At 36.4% G+C, this 22427-nt stretch overlaps 2 protein-coding genes across 5 annotated transcripts in view; both read right to left on the bottom strand.

The window, feature by feature from the left end:
• Nucleotides 1-6788, bottom strand: part of slco5a1b (solute carrier organic anion transporter family member 5A1b) — a 28895-nt gene extending 22107 nt beyond the window's left edge. For 3 of the 4 annotated variants that reach the window (XM_051861766.1, XM_051861748.1, XM_051861737.1), the window contains exons 1-2: nucleotides 6480-6788; nucleotides 2650-2700 (exon numbers count right to left, since the gene is read on the bottom strand). In XM_051861766.1, coding sequence (XP_051717726.1) covers nucleotides 2650-2700; nucleotides 6480-6567 — 139 coding nt within the window. In that variant the 5' untranslated portion in view covers nucleotides 6568-6788. The remainder of the gene's footprint in view (nucleotides 1-2649; nucleotides 2701-6479) is intronic. The other variant, XM_051861756.1, reaches the window with a different exon arrangement.
• A 1083-nt stretch (nucleotides 6789-7871) lies between these two features.
• Nucleotides 7872-22427, bottom strand: part of esyt2a (extended synaptotagmin-like protein 2a) — a 35932-nt gene continuing 21376 nt past the window's right edge. The window contains 13 exon segments of the mRNA XM_051861780.1: nucleotides 7872-9212; nucleotides 9795-9844; nucleotides 10796-10901; nucleotides 11037-11168; nucleotides 11273-11371; nucleotides 12403-12686; nucleotides 12688-12792; nucleotides 13968-14081; nucleotides 14083-14118; nucleotides 15078-15164; nucleotides 15496-15570; nucleotides 20654-20749; nucleotides 21682-21771. Coding sequence (XP_051717740.1) covers nucleotides 9170-9212; nucleotides 9795-9844; nucleotides 10796-10901; nucleotides 11037-11168; nucleotides 11273-11371; nucleotides 12403-12686; nucleotides 12688-12792; nucleotides 13968-14081; nucleotides 14083-14118; nucleotides 15078-15164; nucleotides 15496-15570; nucleotides 20654-20749; nucleotides 21682-21771 — 1317 coding nt within the window. The 3' untranslated portion in view covers nucleotides 7872-9169.

Genomic DNA, 22427 nt, shown 5'->3' on the forward strand with positions numbered 1-22427 from the left:
AGGATTACATATTGTGAAAATATTTGTGCATTGATGCCAGACTAATTAATTTGTTATGAATAATCTTATCTTATGTTTTGTGTCCATCAAGTTCCATATAAAAAGAGGAAGTAATCAAATAAGATAAGGAATAGGAATTACTACATATTTATTTAATACATATTTATTTAGTTTATTTATATACAACCCGAATTCCGGAAAAGTTGGGACGTTTTTTAAATTTGAATAAAATGAAAACTAAAAGACTTTCAAATCACGTGGGCCAATATTTTATTCACAATAGAACATAGATAACATAACAAATGTTTAAACGGAGAAATTTTACACTTTTATCCACTAAATGAGCTCATTTCAAATTTGATGCCTGCTACAGGTCTCAAAAAAGTTGGCACGGGGGCAACAAATGGCTGAAAAAGCAAGAAATTTTGAAAAGATTCAGCTGGGAGAACATCTAGCAACTAATTAAGTTAATTGATATCAGGTCTGTAACATGATTAGCTATAAAAGGGATGCCTTAGAGAGGCAGAGTCTCTCAGAAGTAAAGATGGGCATAGGCTCTCCAATCTGTGAAAGAGTGCATAAAAAGATTGTGGAAAACAATGTTTCTCAATGTCAAATTGCAAAGGCTTTGCAAATCGCATCATCTACAGTCCATAACATCACCAAAAGATTCAGAGAAACTGGAGAAATCTCTGTGGGTAAGGGACGAGGCCAAAGACCTTTATTGGATGCCCATGATCTTCGGGCCCTCAGACGACACTGCATCACTCATCGGCATGATTGTGTCAATGGTATTACTAAATGGGCCCACGAATACTTCCAGAAACCACTGTCGGTAAACACAATCCGCCGTGCCATCTGCAGATGCCAACTTGTCCTGTGGGCCAAGGCTCATTTAAAATAGACTGTTTCAAAGTGGAAAAGTGTTCTACGGTCAGACGAGTCCAAATTTGACATTCTTGTTGGAAATCACGGACGCCGTGTCCTCCGGGCTAAAGAGAAGGGAGACCTTCCAGCGTGTTATCAGCGTTCAGTTCAAAAGCCAGCATCTCTGATGGTATGGGGGTGCATAAGTGCATAAGGGTGGGCAGCTTGCATGTTTTGGAAGGCACTATGAATACTGAAAGGTACATAAAGGTTTCTAGACAACGTCTATTTCAGGGAAGGCCTTGTGTATTTCAGCAGGACAATGCAAAACCATATACTGCAGCTATTACACCAGCATGGCTTCGTTGTAGAAGAGTCCAGATGCTGAATTGGCCTGCCTGCAGTCCAGATCTTTCACCTATAGAGAACATTTGGCGCATCATTAAACGAAAAATATGATGACCAGGAACTCTTCAGCAGCTGGAAACCTATATCAGGCAAGAATGCGACCAAATTTCAACACCAAAACTCCAGAAACTCATAACCTCGATGCCCAGACGTCTTCACACTGTTTTGAAAAGAAGAGGACACCATGCTACACCATGGTAAACATGCCCCAGTCCCAACTATTTTATGACCTGTAGCAGGCATCAAATTTGAAATGAGCCCATTTTGTGCATAAAATTGTAAAATTTCTCAGTTTAAACATTTGTTGTGTTATCTATGTTCTATTGTGAATAAAATATTGGCTCATGTGATTTGAAAGTCTTTTAGTTTTCATTTTATTCAAATTTAAAAAACGTCCCAACTTTTCTGGAATTTGGGTTGTATGTTTATGATAATATAAGCAGTTTTTCATTTAATTTCAAGACAAATAATTAAATACCATTATTGTGGTTTAAAATTACTTATAAAACAGATAGATCTGGTCCTTGATTATGATTGGCTGAGTCACATTGAAGCCATTGTAAAATACCATATAAACACACACCTGCGACCTCATTACACACAGTTAAGAAATAAGCCCTGTGAAGCTGTGGTTTACAGTGATTTTAGAAAAGCTAAAATATGCGTTGTGCCTTACAACACCGCTTAGCTGTTCAAAATTCTAGTATATTCTAGTATATAGCACTTGAAATCTATTTCTTGAAACTTGTTTTCATTTTCTTATTGCTAAATTAAGAGAGAAAATAAAGACAAATCCAGAATATTTCTGGGGGGTTTTGTAATTGAAAAATTGGAAGGTTAAGAGAACAGGTCATGTATCTTTCGTCAGGCCTCACATTCTATGCTGTTCTGTTCAAACAGTAGAACTAAATGAAATATGTGTGTGTGTGTATATATATATATATATATATATATATATAACAAACTTGCACCAAATACGAGTAAGAAAGTAGGTTAAGTCTGATTGGCTGATGCTGCCTGAACATGTGAATGTGTATAATTTCATTCATATTACCCTCTCATTGACGGCAATGAAGTGTGGGAATATATCGTGCCAAAAAAAACTATTAACTTTCAACCCATGTGGAGGACAATTCAGAATAGTTGCTAAGCAACACAATAAGTATATTAAACACAGCATGTGTGTTTGTTAGGTGTGTTTGTGAGAGTCTGTATTTGTTGTGACATACCCAAAGAGTTAAAATGCATTGTATTCATAATGATGATAGACACACAAACACACAGCTGCCGAATTCAGATGAAAAAAAGAGAGTGCTTGATCGAACGGCATGAGATCTACAGAGACTACAGGTCCTGTGTGTGTGGCTGACTCACCGTTAAGACAGACTTCATAGTTCAGACACAGACCCTCCTCAAATAGGCAGCCTGACAGAGAGAAAGAGAATTTTAAGAATTAGAAATAAAGGGCTGTTCACACCAAGAATGATGATTATAATGATAACAATCAGTCTTAACATTTATTCTAATTCTATGAGAACAGCTATAACGAAAGAAACAATATTGTTGGAATAACATTAAAAAAAAAAAAAAACACTGACATCCAATCAGAATCCACCTGACTTTAAAGAGCTTGAGCATTTAAATCTAGTGTTGGTGTGGATGATAATATAGTTATGCTTATAGTTATCTTTTATAGATCATTCTTGATGTGAATGGGGCTTAAAAAGTATTCAGTTTTACTTTTACATTTTTTTGAGAATGTGGCAAGCACGGTGGGGCCGAGAACCATGGGAACGGAGTGAGGCCAGTGGTGCGAGTGTTAATAAATATCCCCTGCGTGCCACACCTGATGTGAGTCCCATGGAGGAGCTCCGGAATTATAAAAGAAGGAGTGATGACAGTGAAGAATGAGAGAGGACCAGGCATGGGACATTTATGTTGTGTTTTGTTATGTTTATATGCGGCAGTCGTCCGTGAGGGACTGCCACTTTAATTTCATTTTGTAGTGTTTATTTATTTTGACATTAAAGTGTATTATGAATGTTCGCTGGTTCCCACCTCCTTCTTTTATCCTCCGTGGGACTCGAGACCGGTGTGGCACACAGGTGATGCTTATTATCATTCACGCTACCGGCCTCACTCCGTTCCCACGGCTCTCGGCCTCACCCTGCTTACCACAGGGAATGACACTCAGAAAATATCCCTATTAGCTGACAGATATCACTGAAATAGGTGTGCTGAAATATCCCTCCTCTGTATTTTTTTAGAGATCACAACCATGTCTCAAACTGCTCCAATTTGGCCCAAGATACTAAAATCTGAACTGAAAAGAAGGAGAGCTCAATATGAACTCAAACATATTTCATCAAATTCTATCTGACTATCTATCTAAACTATGCTGCCCACAATAATTTCATAGATTTCCCCTATTACTGTATTTCAACAATTTTAGCAGAAACATTCGAGACAAAGTTTAATCTGTGAAGAACTACGCTAACCCTCCTGAGCTATAAAAGAGCACATCTGATCAATAAAACTTTCCTCTAGGTTGCTCGGTCTCAGCAATACAGTGGTATCTTTGTGTGGTCTAAGAATAATGGTCTAATTCAGGTTTTAGAAATGGGGTGTGGCTAATTTAGTGGGCAAGTCTGGCAAAAGAATGGCTAACATCCTTTTTACAGCAGTTTTTAATTGCTCCAGTGCTTGATATCCTCATCATAACAGCTGGGAATTGTTGTCGCTATTTTCTTAATCAAACCAGCAGAGACAGATGGCATCTCCGCTCAGTCTCATCTCACATGCATAAGGACCAAAAACTGACCAACAACAACCAAAAACATCACAAAAGCTGTCATGAGGTATTATGGGACTCACTGCAATGTGTTTAACATTCACACACATCATTCATAGTAAATTCTGCTCACACAAACCCCCACACACCAAGTGTCTCAGCAGAAAATAGCAAATTCTCAGCCTCAGAAAATCTGTGTGTGGGGTTTAACAGTATCTGTCCTCATTTACTCATGTCTGATTAACAAGCCGTGAATTGCTTCATCTGGTCTTATCTACTTCTTTTTTACGTCATCTATTACTATTTCAGCTAAAAGATTGTCTAGATTATACAATAAAATTCGAGTACTCCTTAAAAAACTAATTGATTGCAATGGACCTTTTCAAATAATCTGCAAAATACTGAGTGTATAATGTTATCCTAGTTTATTTGTTTTAATGAATAATCTTACCCCTTAACAAACACAATTAAGCCTAAGAATGACATACTTTGAGAGTAGACATTAGTAGACATCAAAATTCTCTCTGTAAATGCAAATACATCAGCGTTTTTTTTTTCTCAAATGTGCACATTTCTGTTCGCAATTCGCTATTTCAAAATAAAAGTCCCGCTTTTGCTGTTTAGACGTTCACATGTTTTGTGTTCAAGAAATTACAGTCACGGACTGTAGAATTTCTATGGTAAAGCAATGGTCAGATATAGCATGATAGGACCTTCTGAATTAAATATAGTGTTAAATAATGATTGGATCGTGTTTTAAAGAGTAACAACAATTACCAGACTTTGTAGGTCATCAACATAATCATTTAGAATTAAACAGACTAATGGACACATACTGTTTACTTGATATTTACTTGACTTATATTAATATATAATGCATGCTTGCCTTGTTATATTTCTATTAAAACCTCTCTGTTACTATGGAGAGCAGTTTGCATGCTTAGTTTTGGGGGAGGCGGTGTGACTCTGCAGTCACAGATCATCAGAATGATGGTGGACAGACCGTCTCCTCACGGACATCCTCTCAAATGAATCCACAGACACTTATCTGCTCAAATTATGAGCCACAGAGGCAAGATTTCTGTGTGACCATGATGTCAGCTTCTGCATGAGGCAAGATCTGAGATTTTAGTGCAGATGTTGTTTAGTGGAGTCCAGGTAGCTTTATGACAGACGTGTTTCCATAATTAACTGTAAAAGGATGAATGGATGGACATTTTGATTGAGAATTAAGGTAACTTCAAAGTGCTTGATCTTATTTCACAATTATAAACCCACACCCAAACGTGGATCATCTTGTTATATGATACAACTGCTGCCAGTACTTAGGTTTAAATCAAAGCTATTAAAAACATTTAATCTCAAAATCAAGTTTTCCTCACTATTTTGTAGTCATCTCATATCAGACATATAAACATACAGTTCTGCAAGGGTATGTATTAGGCTACTTCACTTTTGAACTCCTGTTTTCCTGTTTGAGCCCTGACCTTTTGACTATATATATATATATATATAGCCTATATGTTATGTCAGTTTATAATGCAATGAAATCAAAAGTGTGTACATGTCATGTGCATGGTTGTGCCGTCGTGTATGAGCCATTCATGCGGTCTAGAGCAATCGAGTCAATATGGAATTAACATCCTGCAACCTGTTGCCATGGTTACAGTTGCTAATGACTGACAGGATGACCTTTTTCTGGGCTGGGTTTATGAATCACACACAGACCTCGTATAAACTCTATTATTGTGGCTCATGCTGTGAGCAGGGGCGAGCTGTAATCTGTGATGCTTCATTTCCTGTGCTGCTGCTGCTGTACTGACTGCAGACAGAGGCCCTAAACACAAACCATTCTCTTATATTCAGATTAATCAGACGATTAAATAATATAAATAATATGCATTCGCCAAGAAAACTGAAATACACAGGCTGTGTGTCTATTATCGTCTCTCCAGCTTCAGACCCAGTTATGTAACGAGCGAAAGACCAGTGTAGAAGTCACACAGCTTCTCCGCTTCACATTACTGGACTTGAAATCATTTTATGTGGAGAATTAAGCTATTTTAGAGACTAGAGACACTTTTGGATCAACTTGTGCTGGATTTTTTTTGCGGAACGAAGCTTATTTATGATATTCACTTTCCCGTCGCTTTCTTTATTGGCTCAATATTGGAAGATGCAAGCATCCGCGCATCCACCCGCCAGATAAAACTCTTATTCCGCCTAGAAATTACACATAGAAAACGTATAGCCATCCGTAACCATCGGAAACGACTCAGAAGACAGACAATGAGTTCTTATCAGCGCGCTAATATAGAGAATATTATCTACATGTCGCGCGCTTCATCTCGCCCTTTCCCTACGGAAACACGAGCGCGCGCGCGTACACACACACACACTATAAAACACTTACCGAATTTTCGATCTGCCGCGGAGGCGAGACTGGCCCGAAACGCAAGGATGCCGAGAAACAGGTGAAACGATTCCATCCTTCCGATCATGCGTCCATGTCACCTGCGCGTTATTAATCCATTCCAGCAGTGTATTTCCTTGTTTCCGCGAGGTCTGGTGTGATGGGGAATGGATGGAGACGGTATGGAGATAGAGGGAGAAATGGGAGAGAGCGAAAAAAGAGAGGAAGAGACGTCAATCGTACGCAAAACCTGTCAGTGCTCACCGCAGTCCGCGCGCCGCTAGAATCAGCACTGAACAGCAACCCGCCAATGACGTCACGGACACACGCGCACGACACAAACACACTAGTGGTGGGTTTTCGATAACATATATGCAAAAAAGGTTAAAGTAAAAACAGCTTTTTAAATATATATTTCGTGTTTTCACTGATAAATGGTTGTATATTTCGCATAATTATATTTGAATAATTTTGTACACACACACACACACGTTGGGTTTCCATGTTTTATGAAGACTTTTCAGTCATGATTTTTATACTGTACAAACTGTAGCCTATATTTTATCCACTAAACCTAACACTACCCCTAAACACAACCCTCACAGGAAACTTTCTGCATTTTTACATTTTTTTTAAACACTTATTCCCCCGGTTTCACAGACAAGGCTTAAGCTAGTCATAGACTAAAATGCATGTTTGAGCTGTTTTAACTGAAAGCAACTTGCACTGACATATCTTAAAATATGTCAGTGTCATTGTTTTCTCTCAAGATGCACACCAGTAATGTGTTTTTCTAGTGAAAGTTTATAAAAGCTACTTAAATGCCTTAATTGAACTAAGACCTAATCCTGATTTAGGCTAAGCCCTGTCTGTGAAACTGGGCCTTAATGATTTATAAGCTACTTTCCTCATGGGAAGCAAAAAAGATCCCCACAAGATCAAAAATGACTGGCATTACTATCTTTGTGGTAATAACGTAGGGCTTACCAGGAAAACAAAAACAAATACACACAAAGGTTACATATTTTTATCTATAGTTGACACCATATGTGAAATAAAATATAAAATTAAATATTTAAAACATTTTACCACTGCATTATTACAGATAGTTGCCCATTTTTCGTACTAAAACAACCAAAACTGAAATAAAAAAAATAATAAAAACCTCTTAAAATATATTAAATCTAAAAAACTAATAAAAATGCAAAAACACAAAACAAAATTACTAAAACTAAGTAAAATGAAAATGGAAAATAAAAACGAATTTAACATATTTATAAAATTAACTCTTTAAAATGTAATTTCATGGTAACATCTTGACTGCATTTGTGTTTAAAATGTGACACTGTAGATGATATACCCCCCACCCCCACCATCACCCCCACCAGGCTATTTACCGGCACAGAAGAAATTGTTTATTAAAAGAAAATGGTGGACATCATCAAATACAGAGACTTTACAATCCTATATCTGATGCCCATTATCCTCTAAGGTAAGTATATTGTTGGTCATAAGGCACAGGAAATATATATACATCAATAAGGCAAGCTCAGCACAGGGGAGTGCTCTGACCGCATACGTTTGCTTTTTGTGATAAGTATTAATCATAATAATAAGCATAATAAAATCTTTAATAATATACACAATAATTTATATAATAAAAACACATTCTTGCTGACAGAAATAAAGTCAAAACAGTTTGAGGTTTGACCATCTGCACACCATAAGCTCAGCTCAGTGACACTGCAGTAGATGAAACCACAACCTTCACTTAAGATCAGACATTTTATATAACTCTGAGATGCAGATGATGAAGGAAGCACGGCTGGGATGAGGTGGGTGAGAGGTGAACAAGTGTTTTTGGAAAAGGAGTGAACATGTGACTGAGAACTATAGAAAAGCCAAACAAGATTCAGAGATATGACAACGTTAGATATGCAAGATCACGTGACACTCTAGCTGCCCATGCATGTTTAAGCACTGACAGCTAGTGCTGTGATGATGAACGCTGAACCAGATAACATATAAACACATACATATATGAACACTTGGGTGTGCAAAACATTTAGGTGCATTTTTTGGTTTAACCACACACTCACACACTTTATAATAAGCAAAGTACTTCTTTGGTAGATTTGTCATCTGTAGACATTAACAGAGATTATAACACTTTCAAAGCAAGCGCGAGTTCAGTGCTTGTTTAACAAGAACTCTTAGATTAATATTTATTAAACTTTTCCAAATACTAGAATTCCTTTTTAATATTCCATGTATATTTATTTACAGTCTGATCTTATATATATATATATATATATATATATATATAATCTCTCCACCATTAATGTGTAAATGGTGGGTGTTGTCAGAGTTTGCCACTCTTGGTTTAAAAGTCTTAATGCGTAAACAACTAGCCAATCCAACAGATGCTGCTGAACCGAATCCCTTTAAAAATCTCTAAATACTCTCATTCTCTTTCACTCTCTCATTCACTCTTGCTAAGTCAGTGCACATGACATCAATAGAGTTTTTTCTTTTACAATCTGTTAAAAGTGATTAAAACTGAAGAACCATCAAGTACAAATTTTGCCCAAAGGCTTAAACAGATTACTTAAATATGGCTGAGGTTTGGAGTCTTGTAGGGATTTGTAGTATTTTTAATGTGTCGGCGGAAAAAAGGTCAGTTCCTTTGATTAAGGGGATGACCGCTTCTGTCCGTCCACTGAAAGCTCATACCTGACAAACACACACACAATCACATAAGATTTTCTGGCATCATGCACATTTTGCTAAATATTAATAATATTCATGCCATTTATTTTACTGTGGCATTTTCGCAAAAACTGGCATGAGTCATACTTTACAAAATCAAAATAGTAATAATAATAATAAAATATATGTACACTTTTGCATAGAGAAAATGTAGCCTTTTTATACAAAATTTAGAAGATTTTTACATTGTGCATCTCATTCTCATTTTAATGTGAACAAATATAGTAGTATTTGACTTTCTGAAGCATGAAATATTAAAACAAAAAGTAAATAAAAATACTACTCTGTTTTAATGTTTCTTTTTACTTTAAAACAACAGTATAATCATTATTATAATCACAATTTCATCCATAAAATGATGCATTTTCAGAGATATTTAAATATGGCACACTGTGCATCAGAGGGTTAAATTGTAAATAACCTTTTTAAAGTGCAATTATATGTAGTGAATATCCAATTTTCATATTACCTCAATACAATAATCAATATCATCATATTCATATGACTTAAATGCGTAATCTTTGCAAATTATATAAAACATTTTACCATTGCGTTGAGCTCTTTGATATATCCTCAGAAGTCAAGTCAACTAACACCTGAGAAACACACATAATCCAAATGTTATACAAGAGTAATTTGTTCTTGAGGCACAACAACAAACTAGAAAAGAATATTCAATAATATACATTGTTTTAAATTATTAAGTGTTTTGTGAATGCAAGCTGAATGTTATGAACACTGTTTGGGAGGTTATTTATTAGGGGTGTGACAAGACACTTCCAGAACTTCTGATTGAGGCTGTTTGTGACCTCCTAATTGATATCCTTTCCACAAATTAGAAAGAAAAAAAAGGAAATAAAGAAATAAAAACTGTATAAACAACAAAAATACATAACACAGTTTTTTTCCTAGTCTTATTAAGTGCAAACAACAAGTGCAACCATAATCAAAGTACTCTCTCAATATTCAAAGTGCAAACAGAGACCAAAAGAGACCAGAGCTAAGAGGTGGTCACAACTACACAGCCCAGCCTAAGATAGGTTTGATATTGGGAGACAGGCTATTGTATGTAGCCTAATTTGCGCACATCAGGGAGCTCGCGTTTTACTTTTGCTTTCAAATTCGCAATCACACATACTCTGTGTATAGGGAGTGGAGGTGCTGAGCGCGCATTCTACAAGATAAGACATTTATCAGATGCTTAGGCTCTGTTGCGCAACAATCCTCCGCCATGGTCTTGTCAGTCATCTCACCTTACTCTCAGACGTTTATAATAGTTTACAATTGAAACGACCATTATCCAACTAAATTAAATGGTTTTCATTTCTATAAAAAAGCAAAACGACAGTGGAGGAGGTACCCCGGTGGGCACCGTAATGTAATGTAAATTAGCATATTTTATGCTAATTTCACCCTCACGCTCCGTCATGGTGATATCACGAGACAGCTTTTCACCTCGACGAGAAATCTCGTCACACCCCTATTATTTATGGTATAAATGGTGCGAGGACTGTTATATTTGATGTCATTTATAGGATTGATGTCACCTTTCCAAGCAGCCCTCTGTGTTTTGACAGGATTCCTCCTCCATTCTTCACGGCCACATCTAGAGTTCTTCTGTGCAACTCCACAAGTGACACGCTGAATTCAAACCTACACAAACACATGTGCATGCACAAACAGACACTTTAAAAACAGCACACACAGTTTTATTTGATACAAAATTAGAATTGATTTATAGAAATGCGAGAGCAGAATGGAAAAAGCTGGGGGTAGAAAGAAACTGACGTTTGATCGTAGATTGGGTTCACCGTTTTCTTTATCGTATTTGTTTTTCTGCGTCCAGAGCGTCGTTTATCAGGCAGCAAATACAAACGGACGTATGGATCAGAACCACTTTCAGTAGAAGAGATCAGATTTCTACAAACACACACACAAACACAGAAATATGAATACTTTCATATTAAAAATGTCTTTCAGAAGCACTGACAATTCAGATGCATCAAAAGTCAAATGTAACTTACCTGCAGCTGTGCACCACGACAATTAATTTGTTTCTTTGGGCACTATGCCTGATGGTTAACTGAATTTCCCCCAATGGAGCGAAACCAGGTGAGGCGCCGCTGTAAACACATAGACCAATTAAACTGTAGTTGTGGAGTTGCCATCTCATGAAAACATGAATGCATGAATGCATATCCTCCACTGAACCCAGACGGAAAGGTCAAAATTAGAGATGCACAGATACTAAATTTCTCGGTCGATACCGATAATAATTGATGCCAATTATTCAGAATGATACAATAGTTTGATTTTCTTAAGGAAAAAAAAATCTCTCCCAACTAATGCTGTAAACTATATACTATACATTACTGTAATATTAGAGGTTAAAATTAACAACAAAGCCAAATTATTATATTCAACTGCTATTTATTTTCAGATATAATAATTACACTAAATATTTGTATAGAACTCAGTTGCACATAAACACTTGTCTTTATGACAAATTTATTCAAATATATATATCATATATATAATTAATAGCTCCTCTCTAGTTTTTTATTGCTGTCTAAATAACTGAACACTGGATAACTTCCCTGAGGTAAATGCAGCGTTATGTGACATTGTTCACAAGCTGTTTTACTGATGTCTTTCCGTGGCTGAAACATTGACTGAGCATTTACATGAGACATGATTCATTTTAGTAAATTGTACTCTATCTTTCAACATACCTTTTGAGGTTAATGCATGTGTTTAAAAGGCATTTTTTCATGATATAACTTGTATTAATGTGGAAGACTTTGAAAGCTGAGACTTTTTTCTTACCAGAAATATCAAAGCACAAAGCTCTTTGTGATTATTGGATGGGAGGTGCACTGCAAGTAATGTTTGGTGTAGGGAAAAACCATGGATCTGGCAACCCTACCTTGAACTACGGGTGATTCATAGGATCAAATAGAGCCTGCTTTAACGTCACAATTTTTTACAATGTTAATAATATCATCACGTTAACTTTGACGCCCTAAATTTAACACAAGACTTTTTTTTTTTTTTTTCAATAGTGAAAATAATTGCTTTTATTTTCTGATACTGATTATTGGCTGATACATCTGTGCATCCCTAGTCAAAATATGTTAAAAATGTTAAAACATACTTCTGTAATTGTTGTATTGTCCTCTGGAGCTCCTGGGTGGTGCTGGGATTGGAGATGTCAGATGCTATGCTGGGTGTCGGCTCTTTGTTGTTCAGGTTTAGCAGAGAGCCAGAAATGGCTAGGTTAGACGTGCTCCGCCCTGATTTAGCCAGACGGCTAGGCGAGTCCTCCGATGGCCTGTTGTCCATTAGGGGTTCCACTCGTGGAGAGGGTGTTGGGGTGGGTTGGGTCCTGGGTGCAGGGGTGGGCTGCTGGACTTTGGATGCCGGGGTGGGCTCTGAAACATTGGGCCTGCTGAGGGGAGGGGCTGGGGGTCACGCTGGAGCTGGGGCGACGGATCTGAACTGAAGACGGCTGATCTGACACAGCCAACTTTTCCATAGAGAGAATCTGAAATGAACACATACAGATATGCCTTGGTTCCTGGCTTTTTTCTTTTACAGTGTTTTCAGCACATCCAGTCTACATGGACACACAGTACAGGCCAAGGTTCATTTGTTTATTTCTTTGACAGTCATGTTTAGCTTGCTCACTTGGTCTTGATCAAGACTTTGTGTTTCAAAATCTACTAGAATACTAGATCTACAAAGTCTTGGGTCTACTAGAATAGGATGTCATGCTTGAATGTTCAAAAAAAACATTACATTGTGGCAGCACCTATCTTCCCAGTCTGTCAGAAACACTCTGTTTAGTTCCGGTCTCTATGAAGCCCCTCCTTCCGAAAAGTGCAATGTGCTCTGATTGTTCGGCTGGAAAAGTGTGTTGTGATTGGTCAACCGCTTCGAGCATGTTTCGGAAATGTCACGTCCCTTACCATAATCGAGAGTTTCAACACACTACTAATGCAACTCAAGCAGGCCTGAACCCCCCTTTTTTTTTACGTATGCCTTGGGCTGGAATTATTTAAATGAGGAATATTGTGACATGTATGTTCCCGGAAGAAAACGGAAGACTACAATAGATGGGTTTCAGAGAGTTTAGAAACGCTGCGTGCTTACTGATATAGAGAAATATATAGCCTAAGTATAATATGTCCTCTTTAAGGCACTATTTTTTGTCGAAGCTGCTTTGGGAGAATATATATTGTTAAAAGTGCTAAAAAAATGAAGTAAAAATTTTAGTAGGCTAGAGTTTTAATTGGTTTCAGCAATGCTGTGGTCACTTCCAGTTTAGTTTTTTATTGTATTTAAAGGACATATTCCTATTTCGTTTTATCTTAATTTTAGTTTCAATTTAAGTTTTTCATAGTTGAGGAATCTACAGAGCTATTTACATGTAAAATATGTAAGACCTTTAAAATTAAGATTTACAAAACCTGCTAGGTGAACTTTTAAATACATTTTAAGTACAATTTACTTGAAACCATCAATACAAAGAGTAATTTAGACATTTAGCTTAAAGATTTTTATTTTAATAATGAATAATTATATTTAATTTTTATATATATTATCTTTATTTTTGTTATTTTTATTTCAGTTAGTGCTTCAACTATTGTTTTTAGTTTTGTTTCTGTAAGTTTTCCTTTCAGTTATTTTATTTCATTGTGTGTGAGATGTGTGTTTTACCCTAAGTGCCATCTTCATCTTTAGTGTAGCACCGGGTCCTGAGTTCTTGAGAGGAAATCGCTGACTGATAGTCATCTGATCCTCCTGCAGCAGCTTAGACAGAGGAAAAGAAACCTGTCCCTAGGGAACACTCGTGTTTGTCATCCTTTACCTGCACACACACAAAACATCAGAATGTGAGAGAAATGTGTGTTAAGCACTGCAACTTCCAGTTTTCTCTGTGGCGCTCGCGGCGGGTTCAGAGAAATGTCCACTCGGAAGATGAGCAAGGTGAGGGAGTATTTTGACAGCCTACACAAAACTTTTACATTTTCTTCTATGTCATGTCAAACTAGCATATAACAATTAAGCTTGCTTATAGGCGTGTTATAGTACCAGTGAGGGAAAGTACGGTATGAAATTTTATATCAGATTAAAGGAGAAACATTATGAATGAAACTTACTTGACACTTGAACAGTTGCTATATCAACATCCTAACGAAGAGAATATGCTTAAATAATGAACAGTTGTCAGTACACGTCAAGCTTTTCTTGTGATTTTGCTGCCCGTCATGTGTACAGATACTTTTCATACATGAGAAGCACATTCAAACCTGGACACACCGTGGTAATGAACAACAATACCTTAACATGCTGACTTATGTAGACTAACTTTTGAGTAAATTTGTTTATAATAGGCTATTAGGTTTGAACTTACTGGTCTTGCGCTGCCTATTGATTCAGTTGATTTGAATAAATGGGTCTATAATGGTTAATGTTGCTTAAGTGAATGCTTAAGTTTAATATACAATGATCATAATGCAAGTCAAGAACATTGCATGTATCTGACCTATTTTTAGCGGCATTCAGTCTGGGAATTGCCTGTTCACAGATCAAGTAGTCTATTTCAAATGGATCACATATACAGGGGGCAGGGGGAGGTTCAGACTAATCGGTTGCAAAATTTCTGTTTATTGTTAATGAAATTAGTTGTTGCGCACATCTCTAATATATATAAAATGTATTTATTTATTGGGGTTAATGTCTAAAACTTTTGGTTACCAGCCCAAATGTGTGACCACTAGGCCACAACACCCCATGTGTAGGTGTGAGTGTCTGTTTGTGCTTTACCTCGACTTCAAGTTCTTGACACTTTGGATTGTGGATCAGGAATGTGAAGGCCTCCTCCCAAACTGGCTCGTTGGTTTTAAATCGTGTCTATAATGAGAACGGAATGTAAAACATTTAACCATTAAATATTTAACAAAAGTGAAAACACAAAGGCTCTGATCCTGGAATTATTTTACCATCTTACAAAGTCACAGTGAAGTCTGACTTAAGCAACCTTGCAGCATCACCTTCTACAATCAAATATAATGCCTGTGTATTTATTTATTTATCTATCTCTTTTCATGCAAATCCATTTCAATGAGCTTCAAACTATTTTTCATGTTTCAATTTGTACATGTAATAATAACACAATATGCACCTCTGAAAATAAAGGCAAATTAGATAAAGAGAAATCACTTGCGTGTGTCAGTGTATTTACCTTGCTCTCAAAGGATTTGTGTCCCACAGTAAACTGGACGAATGGACTGGGCACACTGGTGACCTTTTTACCGGACTGGAGAATATACAAATGTTTATTAACAACCCTTCCACATTCAAACATGTACCAATACCATATCAACCTTATCTGCACTTACTAAAGCAAAGAACAATATGATTTAAATCAAACAAAGTGTCATCTCAAATCATAACAATCCAGAATACATATTTACCCAATAATGACTTAAAGCTATGCTTAGTAAACATATAATATTTACTCCTGTCTAGGGAGTTTATATGAACCACACCTGTGGCTTGCTGTCAATAGACATTTAAGTTTATTTTTAAGACATTTTAATTTATATAGACATTTAAGTCATGAATAAATATTCAATATATGTGATGTACATCATTATATACATCAGAATATACATCATTCTGAAAGTAGAACAATAACATTTAAACATTACATTACATGAGAATTATTGTCAAATTACATTTGAATAGCATTTTTCGTATCAACACTAAAATCTGACAACAATTTTGAAAATTTTGCTCAAACCATGATTTGAAAAAAAGAAAGAATTTTTTTTCTTTTCGGCTGTTCAGCCGAAGTATTTTTTTACTGAGTGCTTTAGTTTAAGAAAAATACAATAAGTTTTTTTTTTTTTTTTTGCTTTTTCATGTTTCCTTTTTGATTTTACAAACTGCAAGATGAATCAAAATTATTGACCGCGGTAATCAACAGCATGCCGCAGATGTGGTGGACACTGAATTTGGAAATATTTCATTAAATATGAAAATATTCCATTAATATATAAATATTCTCTTAAATTAAAATTAAAAACATAAGCAATTTTCCCTTATAAATAGCATTTTCTATATAAATATCAGGACTTGGATTAAAGCATGGTCTTATATGTTGCATTTATGTAAGATCATGTGTGTATACGTTTGATTCATAAATTGCTTGAATCAAATGCAATCAATTCAGAACTGTGAAAATGAGATTGGAAAGCTGGCTGAGATTTACACAAGTGAAAAAGCCTCTGTGGCATTCAGAGAGCCTGTTACTGTAGGAATTCAGTGAGTTTCAGATTGTCAGACGCACACGCAGGTCTGCATGCGGTTAATCGAAGCGCACAGACAGCACACACGGTACCTGCTGCAGACAGATCATCTTACACAGTCACCTTGTGAGGTCTTTCTACAACTTTCTTTGTGTATGTGTGTGTAAATTGTGAGAAAACTGGTTGTGTTACCTTTATCGCTTTATTGACCGTACCCTTCTTCAGACCTGCATTGTTGAATTCTAAAGGATTGCGCTTATTTCCCCAAGCAGAAAAGAACATGACACACGCGCACACACAAACAAATACAAATACAGGCAGGATTATTAGGAGGATGGCATGCAGAGTTAAATTCATAATTGCACAAAACACACAGACACATTCAAACAACAAAATGAATGATGGTTACAGTATTAATGCATGGTTAATTTGATGAAAATGAGAAAAGAAGAGGCCTCTTTGTCTTTTATCTATAGGATTGTTCAAATGTTGAAACAGTCCTAGCGAAACACAGCAGCACAGACAGGGTTTATTCAATTGTTTTTGACTAGTGATGTCTAGAGAGTGGGTACAAGAGAGGACACAGTTCAGATGTCAAGAACAGTGATGAAGAAAGAATGAAAGAGAAATATAGATAAGGCAATCCAAAGAGAAACAGTCCAAACCACACTTCACTGAAAATCAACCCGCAATAAATCTGATTGCAGAAATGTAATACCACATACAGGATGCCTTAATTTACTTGAACACTCTCAGTCACAGATGAAGATGATAAAATGAGGCATGAGCCGACACAGCTACAATTATACAACAGTTATTTACGGTCCTTGAGCTTGATTGGCCAAGCGTGCTGATGTTGTACACTGATCAGGCATAACATTATGACCACTGACAGTGAATAATACTGATTATCTCTTCATCACAGCACCTGTTAGTGGGTGGGATATATTAGGCAGCAAGTGAACATTTTGTCCTCAAAGTTGATGTGTTAGAAGCAGGAAAAATGGGCAAGCGTAAGCTCAAATTGCTCAAGAAGTTAATGCTGGTTCTGATAGAAAGGTGTCAGAATACACAGTTTTGCATATGGGGCTGCATAGCCGCAGACCAGTCAGGGTGCACATGCCGACCCCTGTCCACCGCCGAAAGCGCCAACAGTGGGCACGTAAGCATCAGAACAGGACCACGGAGCAATGGAAGAAGGTGGCCTGGTCTGATGAAACACGTTTTCTTTTACATCACGTGGATGGCCGGTTGCTTGTGTGTCATTTACCTGGGGAACACATGGCACCAGGATGCACTATGGGAAGAATGCAAGTCAGCGGAGGCAGTGTGATGATTTGGGCAATGTTCTGCTGGGAAACCTTGGGTCCTGCCATCCATGTGGATGTTACACATACCACCTACCTAAGCACTGTTGCAGACCATGTAATCAGGAATGGTTTGAAGAGCACAACAGCGAGTTTGAGGTGTTTACTTGGCCTACAAATTCCCCAGATCTCAATCCAATCGAGCATCTGTGGGATGTGCTGAACAAACAAGTCCGATCCATGGAGGCCCCACCTCGCAACTTACAGGACTTAAAGGATCTGCTGCTAACATCTTGGTGCCAGATACCACAGCACACCTTCAGGGGTCTAGTGGAGTCCATGCCTCGACGGGTCAGGGCTGTTTTGGCAGCAAAAGGGGGACCAACACACTATTAGGAAGGTGGTCATAATGTTATGCCTGATCTATGTATAAAATAGCACTGGGGCTTGCTTGCTGCTCACCGAAACACAACAGTTGATTCTGTTTTTGTTTGGAAATATAGAACTAATTTGTGCAAAGACAAACTGATAAATATTATGTCAAAACTATAAGTTATTCAATATTAAATTTCTTAAACAGTTGTATAAAAGCAATACCACACTCGTTATCACTCTTGCTTGTGTGACATTACTTAATTTTTATGTATTTCAAACAGTGAAGTGCAGAGTAAGACCAGTTTCGGTAACACTTCATTTTAGTGTCTTTGTTACATGTACTAACTACAGTAGTGACAGTAAATTATGCACAGTTACAAGCAACTAACCCGAAACCAAACCATACTCCTAACCCTAAAGTAAGCAGTACGTGTTGTTAATTAATATTACTCAGTACTTAATTGCATAATTAATTACACTGTAACAAGGACACCTTAAAATAAAGTGTAACTCCCGTTTCATTCAACATGCTCCCAAATTTGACACTCTACTACACTTTAAACCTTCTATCCTACACCCCTCAACACCTACACTACTGTTCAACAGTTTAGAGTCTGTAAGATTTTTCATTTTTTTTGAATGTTTCTTATCTTCACCAAGGCACAGTTAAAAAAAAAAAAAAAAAAAAAAGTAAAAAAGCTAATATTGTGAAATATTATTACAATTTAAAGTAAGTTTTCTATTGCAATATATTACAAAATGTAATTTATTCCTGTGATTCAAAGCTAAATTTTCAGCATCATTACTCCAGTCTTCAGTGTCACACGATCCTTCAGAAATCATTCTAATATGATGATTTGATGCTCAGGAAATTCTTATTATTATCAATGTTAAAAACAGTTGTGCTGCTTAATTTTCTCTGGAAATTGTGATACATTTTTTCAGGATTCTTTGATGAATAGAAAGTTTAAACAAACAGAAATCTAAATATATATATATATATATAAAATATAATACTGACCCCAAACTTTTGAACTGTAGTGTATCTCAATGCAAAAGCTGTCTTACAGCCCTGCCCCCACCCGTATCATTGCTGGAGCAAGACAATCCCAACTGTACACCTGTTTATTATGGTTACAAACACGATCATGATGTAATCACCGAGGCTACGTTCACACAGTGAATGTTCGAGATTCACAAGCACATTTACTAACAGGTGCGAGTCTCAAATTGTCCCGTAAATACAACAGCAGACAGGAGTGGATCGAATAATGCCTGTATGGACATGTAATTTAATTTTGTCCATTTTGAGATTATCAATATTGACGAATAACTACTTCATCCACCTGTCAAATGTGGCCTCATCAATTGAAACTAAAACTTTTCTGATTTCAAATAATTTGAAAGTGAATTCTGATAAAATGTATTTAGTAAACAATTTTATTTTCAGCAATGTTGTGCATGTCTCCTTTGTTATCATATGGTATTGTAATACGTGTGACTTTTTTGGCATTTTTTCATAAATAGTATAACGGAGATGTGTATATGATAATACATGGCCAACCTAATTTTTAGATATCAGTATCATCGTTGGCCAATGAAAACTTTATTAGCAATATACCCATAACCACATCATAACCTCAATTAGCACTACACAGGGCTGAAAACCACATTCTGTTGCTGTGTGAACATAGTCAAAAATATTTCCCTGAACTGCTTCTGACACTCTATATTCAAATGTCCTCTTTAAAGGAAAAAAGTACACATTTGAAGTGAAAAAAAAAAAACAACAACAACTGCACACACAAAACTGGCTGCATTAACACCTCTAATACAGAGACTATTTATATCTATGCAAAATGCAGGCAGGGCCTCTGTAAACACTAGCATACTGACAGGATGAACCACGGCATAAACAAATGCAAACAAAACAGTCCTCAGAGTTCGAACACCATTACAGGAAGATTTTACATGCAAAAGGGAAGTTGAGATGTAACTATGAAACATTTGTAAATGAAGCAACCAGATGTTAATGCACCAAATGCAGGTCAAATGCAAGCAGAACAATCTAATGGAAATGCCAGCAGAGTAACTCACAAACATTGTCCTGTAGAGGGCAGAAGTGTTCTCACAGAACACCAGCCCGGCAGAGCGGCGCTCTCTCAGACACCCACTGCCCACGTGCCCCTCAAAAACACTCTTCACCCCGAACGACAGGAAATCAGAGCAGAGCAGGACAACAGAAAGAAATAGAGGATGAAAGAGCAAAAGGTAAAGTGTAGTAGAAGAAGTGATATCAGATGAAATAGGGAAAGTGGAGCATTGAGAAATAAGGAAGCAAGAAAGAAAGCTAGTGGGTGGGTGGGTGGGTGGGTGTGTGTGTGTGTGTGTGTGTGTTAATACTCACTGGCAGATTTTTGGCAGAGTCCAGCAGCACCAGCAGTAATGCAGATGACAGTCCATCATTGGCCTGCCCTTTAGTTGCTTTAATGTTGCTTAAAACCTGAAAAGCAACACATAAAACTTTCATCAGTGTGTATGTGATCTACATTGTGGAGGTCTTCCTCTAAAAAAAGACAAAATAATGCCTAATTTTACATGCAATAAGCTAAATATTAGGGTTCAAATCTTATTAAATATAGTTACTAGGGATGCACCAAAATTTTAGCTACAAAAAATTTGAAAGGCCAAAATAAGTGACTGAAACAGATGTTTAATTAGAGCTTCTCTGACAGCATGTTTTGACTGTGTTCAGCGTCTATTTCATGCACACAACGTGGATAAGATACAAACATGTCAGTTGGATTGACAATATTAATTTCTCGAATTTAATCAGTAATGAAATGGTTGCTATCTAAAATATTTTAGTCTGTGCTGTTTTCTGTTGAAGTTTTTTAAAGAAATTATTATTTTTATTCAGCAAGGATGCATTAAATTGATCATTAGTGAGAGTAAATACATTTATAATGTAACAAAAAAATCTATTTCAAATAAACACTGTTCTTTTGATTGTTCTATTCATCAAAGAATAGAAAACAATGCATCACGGTTTCCACAAAAATATTAAGCAGCACAACTGTTTTCAACATTGATAATAATAAAAAATGTTTAAACACCAAATCATCATATTAGAATGATTTCTGAAGGATCATGTGACACGGAAGCCTGGAGAAATGACGCTCAAAACTCAGCTTGCCATCACAGGAATAAATTACATTTTAAAAATATATTAAAATTGAAAACTTACTTTAAACTTAATATTTCACAATATTACAGTTGTTACTTTATTTTTACTGTATTTCTGAAAGACTTCTTTCAAAAACATTAAAATCTTATCAACCGAAAATTTTGAAGGATAGTGTACATTTGTTGTTTGATCAGTAAAGTCTGTCATATCATAACACTATGATGTGTGTAAGGGGAGTGTTATGTTACCTCATCGAGTTTATCAGGTGTAGGGAGAAGAGAAAGCCATTCAATCTTCAGGTGAAGCTTCCCTTTAGCAGTATCATCAAGTACAAACCACTACGAGCACACACACACACAATTGAGGGGATTTATTATATAAATAATTTTATAATACGTTTATTACACAAGCTTCAAACTTTATACTTTGTAACAGGGCCGTAACCACCATAGACATTGAGGGGGACAAGTCCCCCCAAATTGTTAGAAATGGCCAAATAGAATATTGATAATATTGATGCTGCTCTGCTGCACTCCATTATGCACCACTCTGTTTGTCGTTAGAAAGACAAAAAGTTTTAAATGTTACATTTTTAGACTGGTCTGCCTCAGTGGTCTAACAATGCTTGTCACTGTCAGAATGAGTGAGATGGCCGTTTAAATCAAAGAAGGCGGGGCTTACTGTTCACAGAAGACGAGTGTGAATTCCAACGTTATGCTTTAGTTTTAGAACGCTTTAGTTTCAGTGAAAGAGTGAGTGGTAAGACGTAAGTAGCAAAACATTTAATATTTGACAACCGTTTTACAGAAAAGTGTTTTATAGTAATGATCAGTGACCGACAGTAATATGTAGTAGTGCAAACTACTCAACATTTTTTTTGAAATTATCATTTTGAATTGAAAATATGCTAGTATGTACATGATTAATGTAATTCATAACCGAATGTGACGAGACAAGAAGGTTTTGCATTTTTTACATATTAGACATACGACTA

The sequence above is a fragment of the Ctenopharyngodon idella genome, chromosome 2, assembly GCF_019924925.1.
Source record: "Ctenopharyngodon idella isolate HZGC_01 chromosome 2, HZGC01, whole genome shotgun sequence".
In the NCBI taxonomy this organism is placed as follows: domain Eukaryota; kingdom Metazoa; phylum Chordata; class Actinopteri; order Cypriniformes; family Xenocyprididae; genus Ctenopharyngodon; species Ctenopharyngodon idella.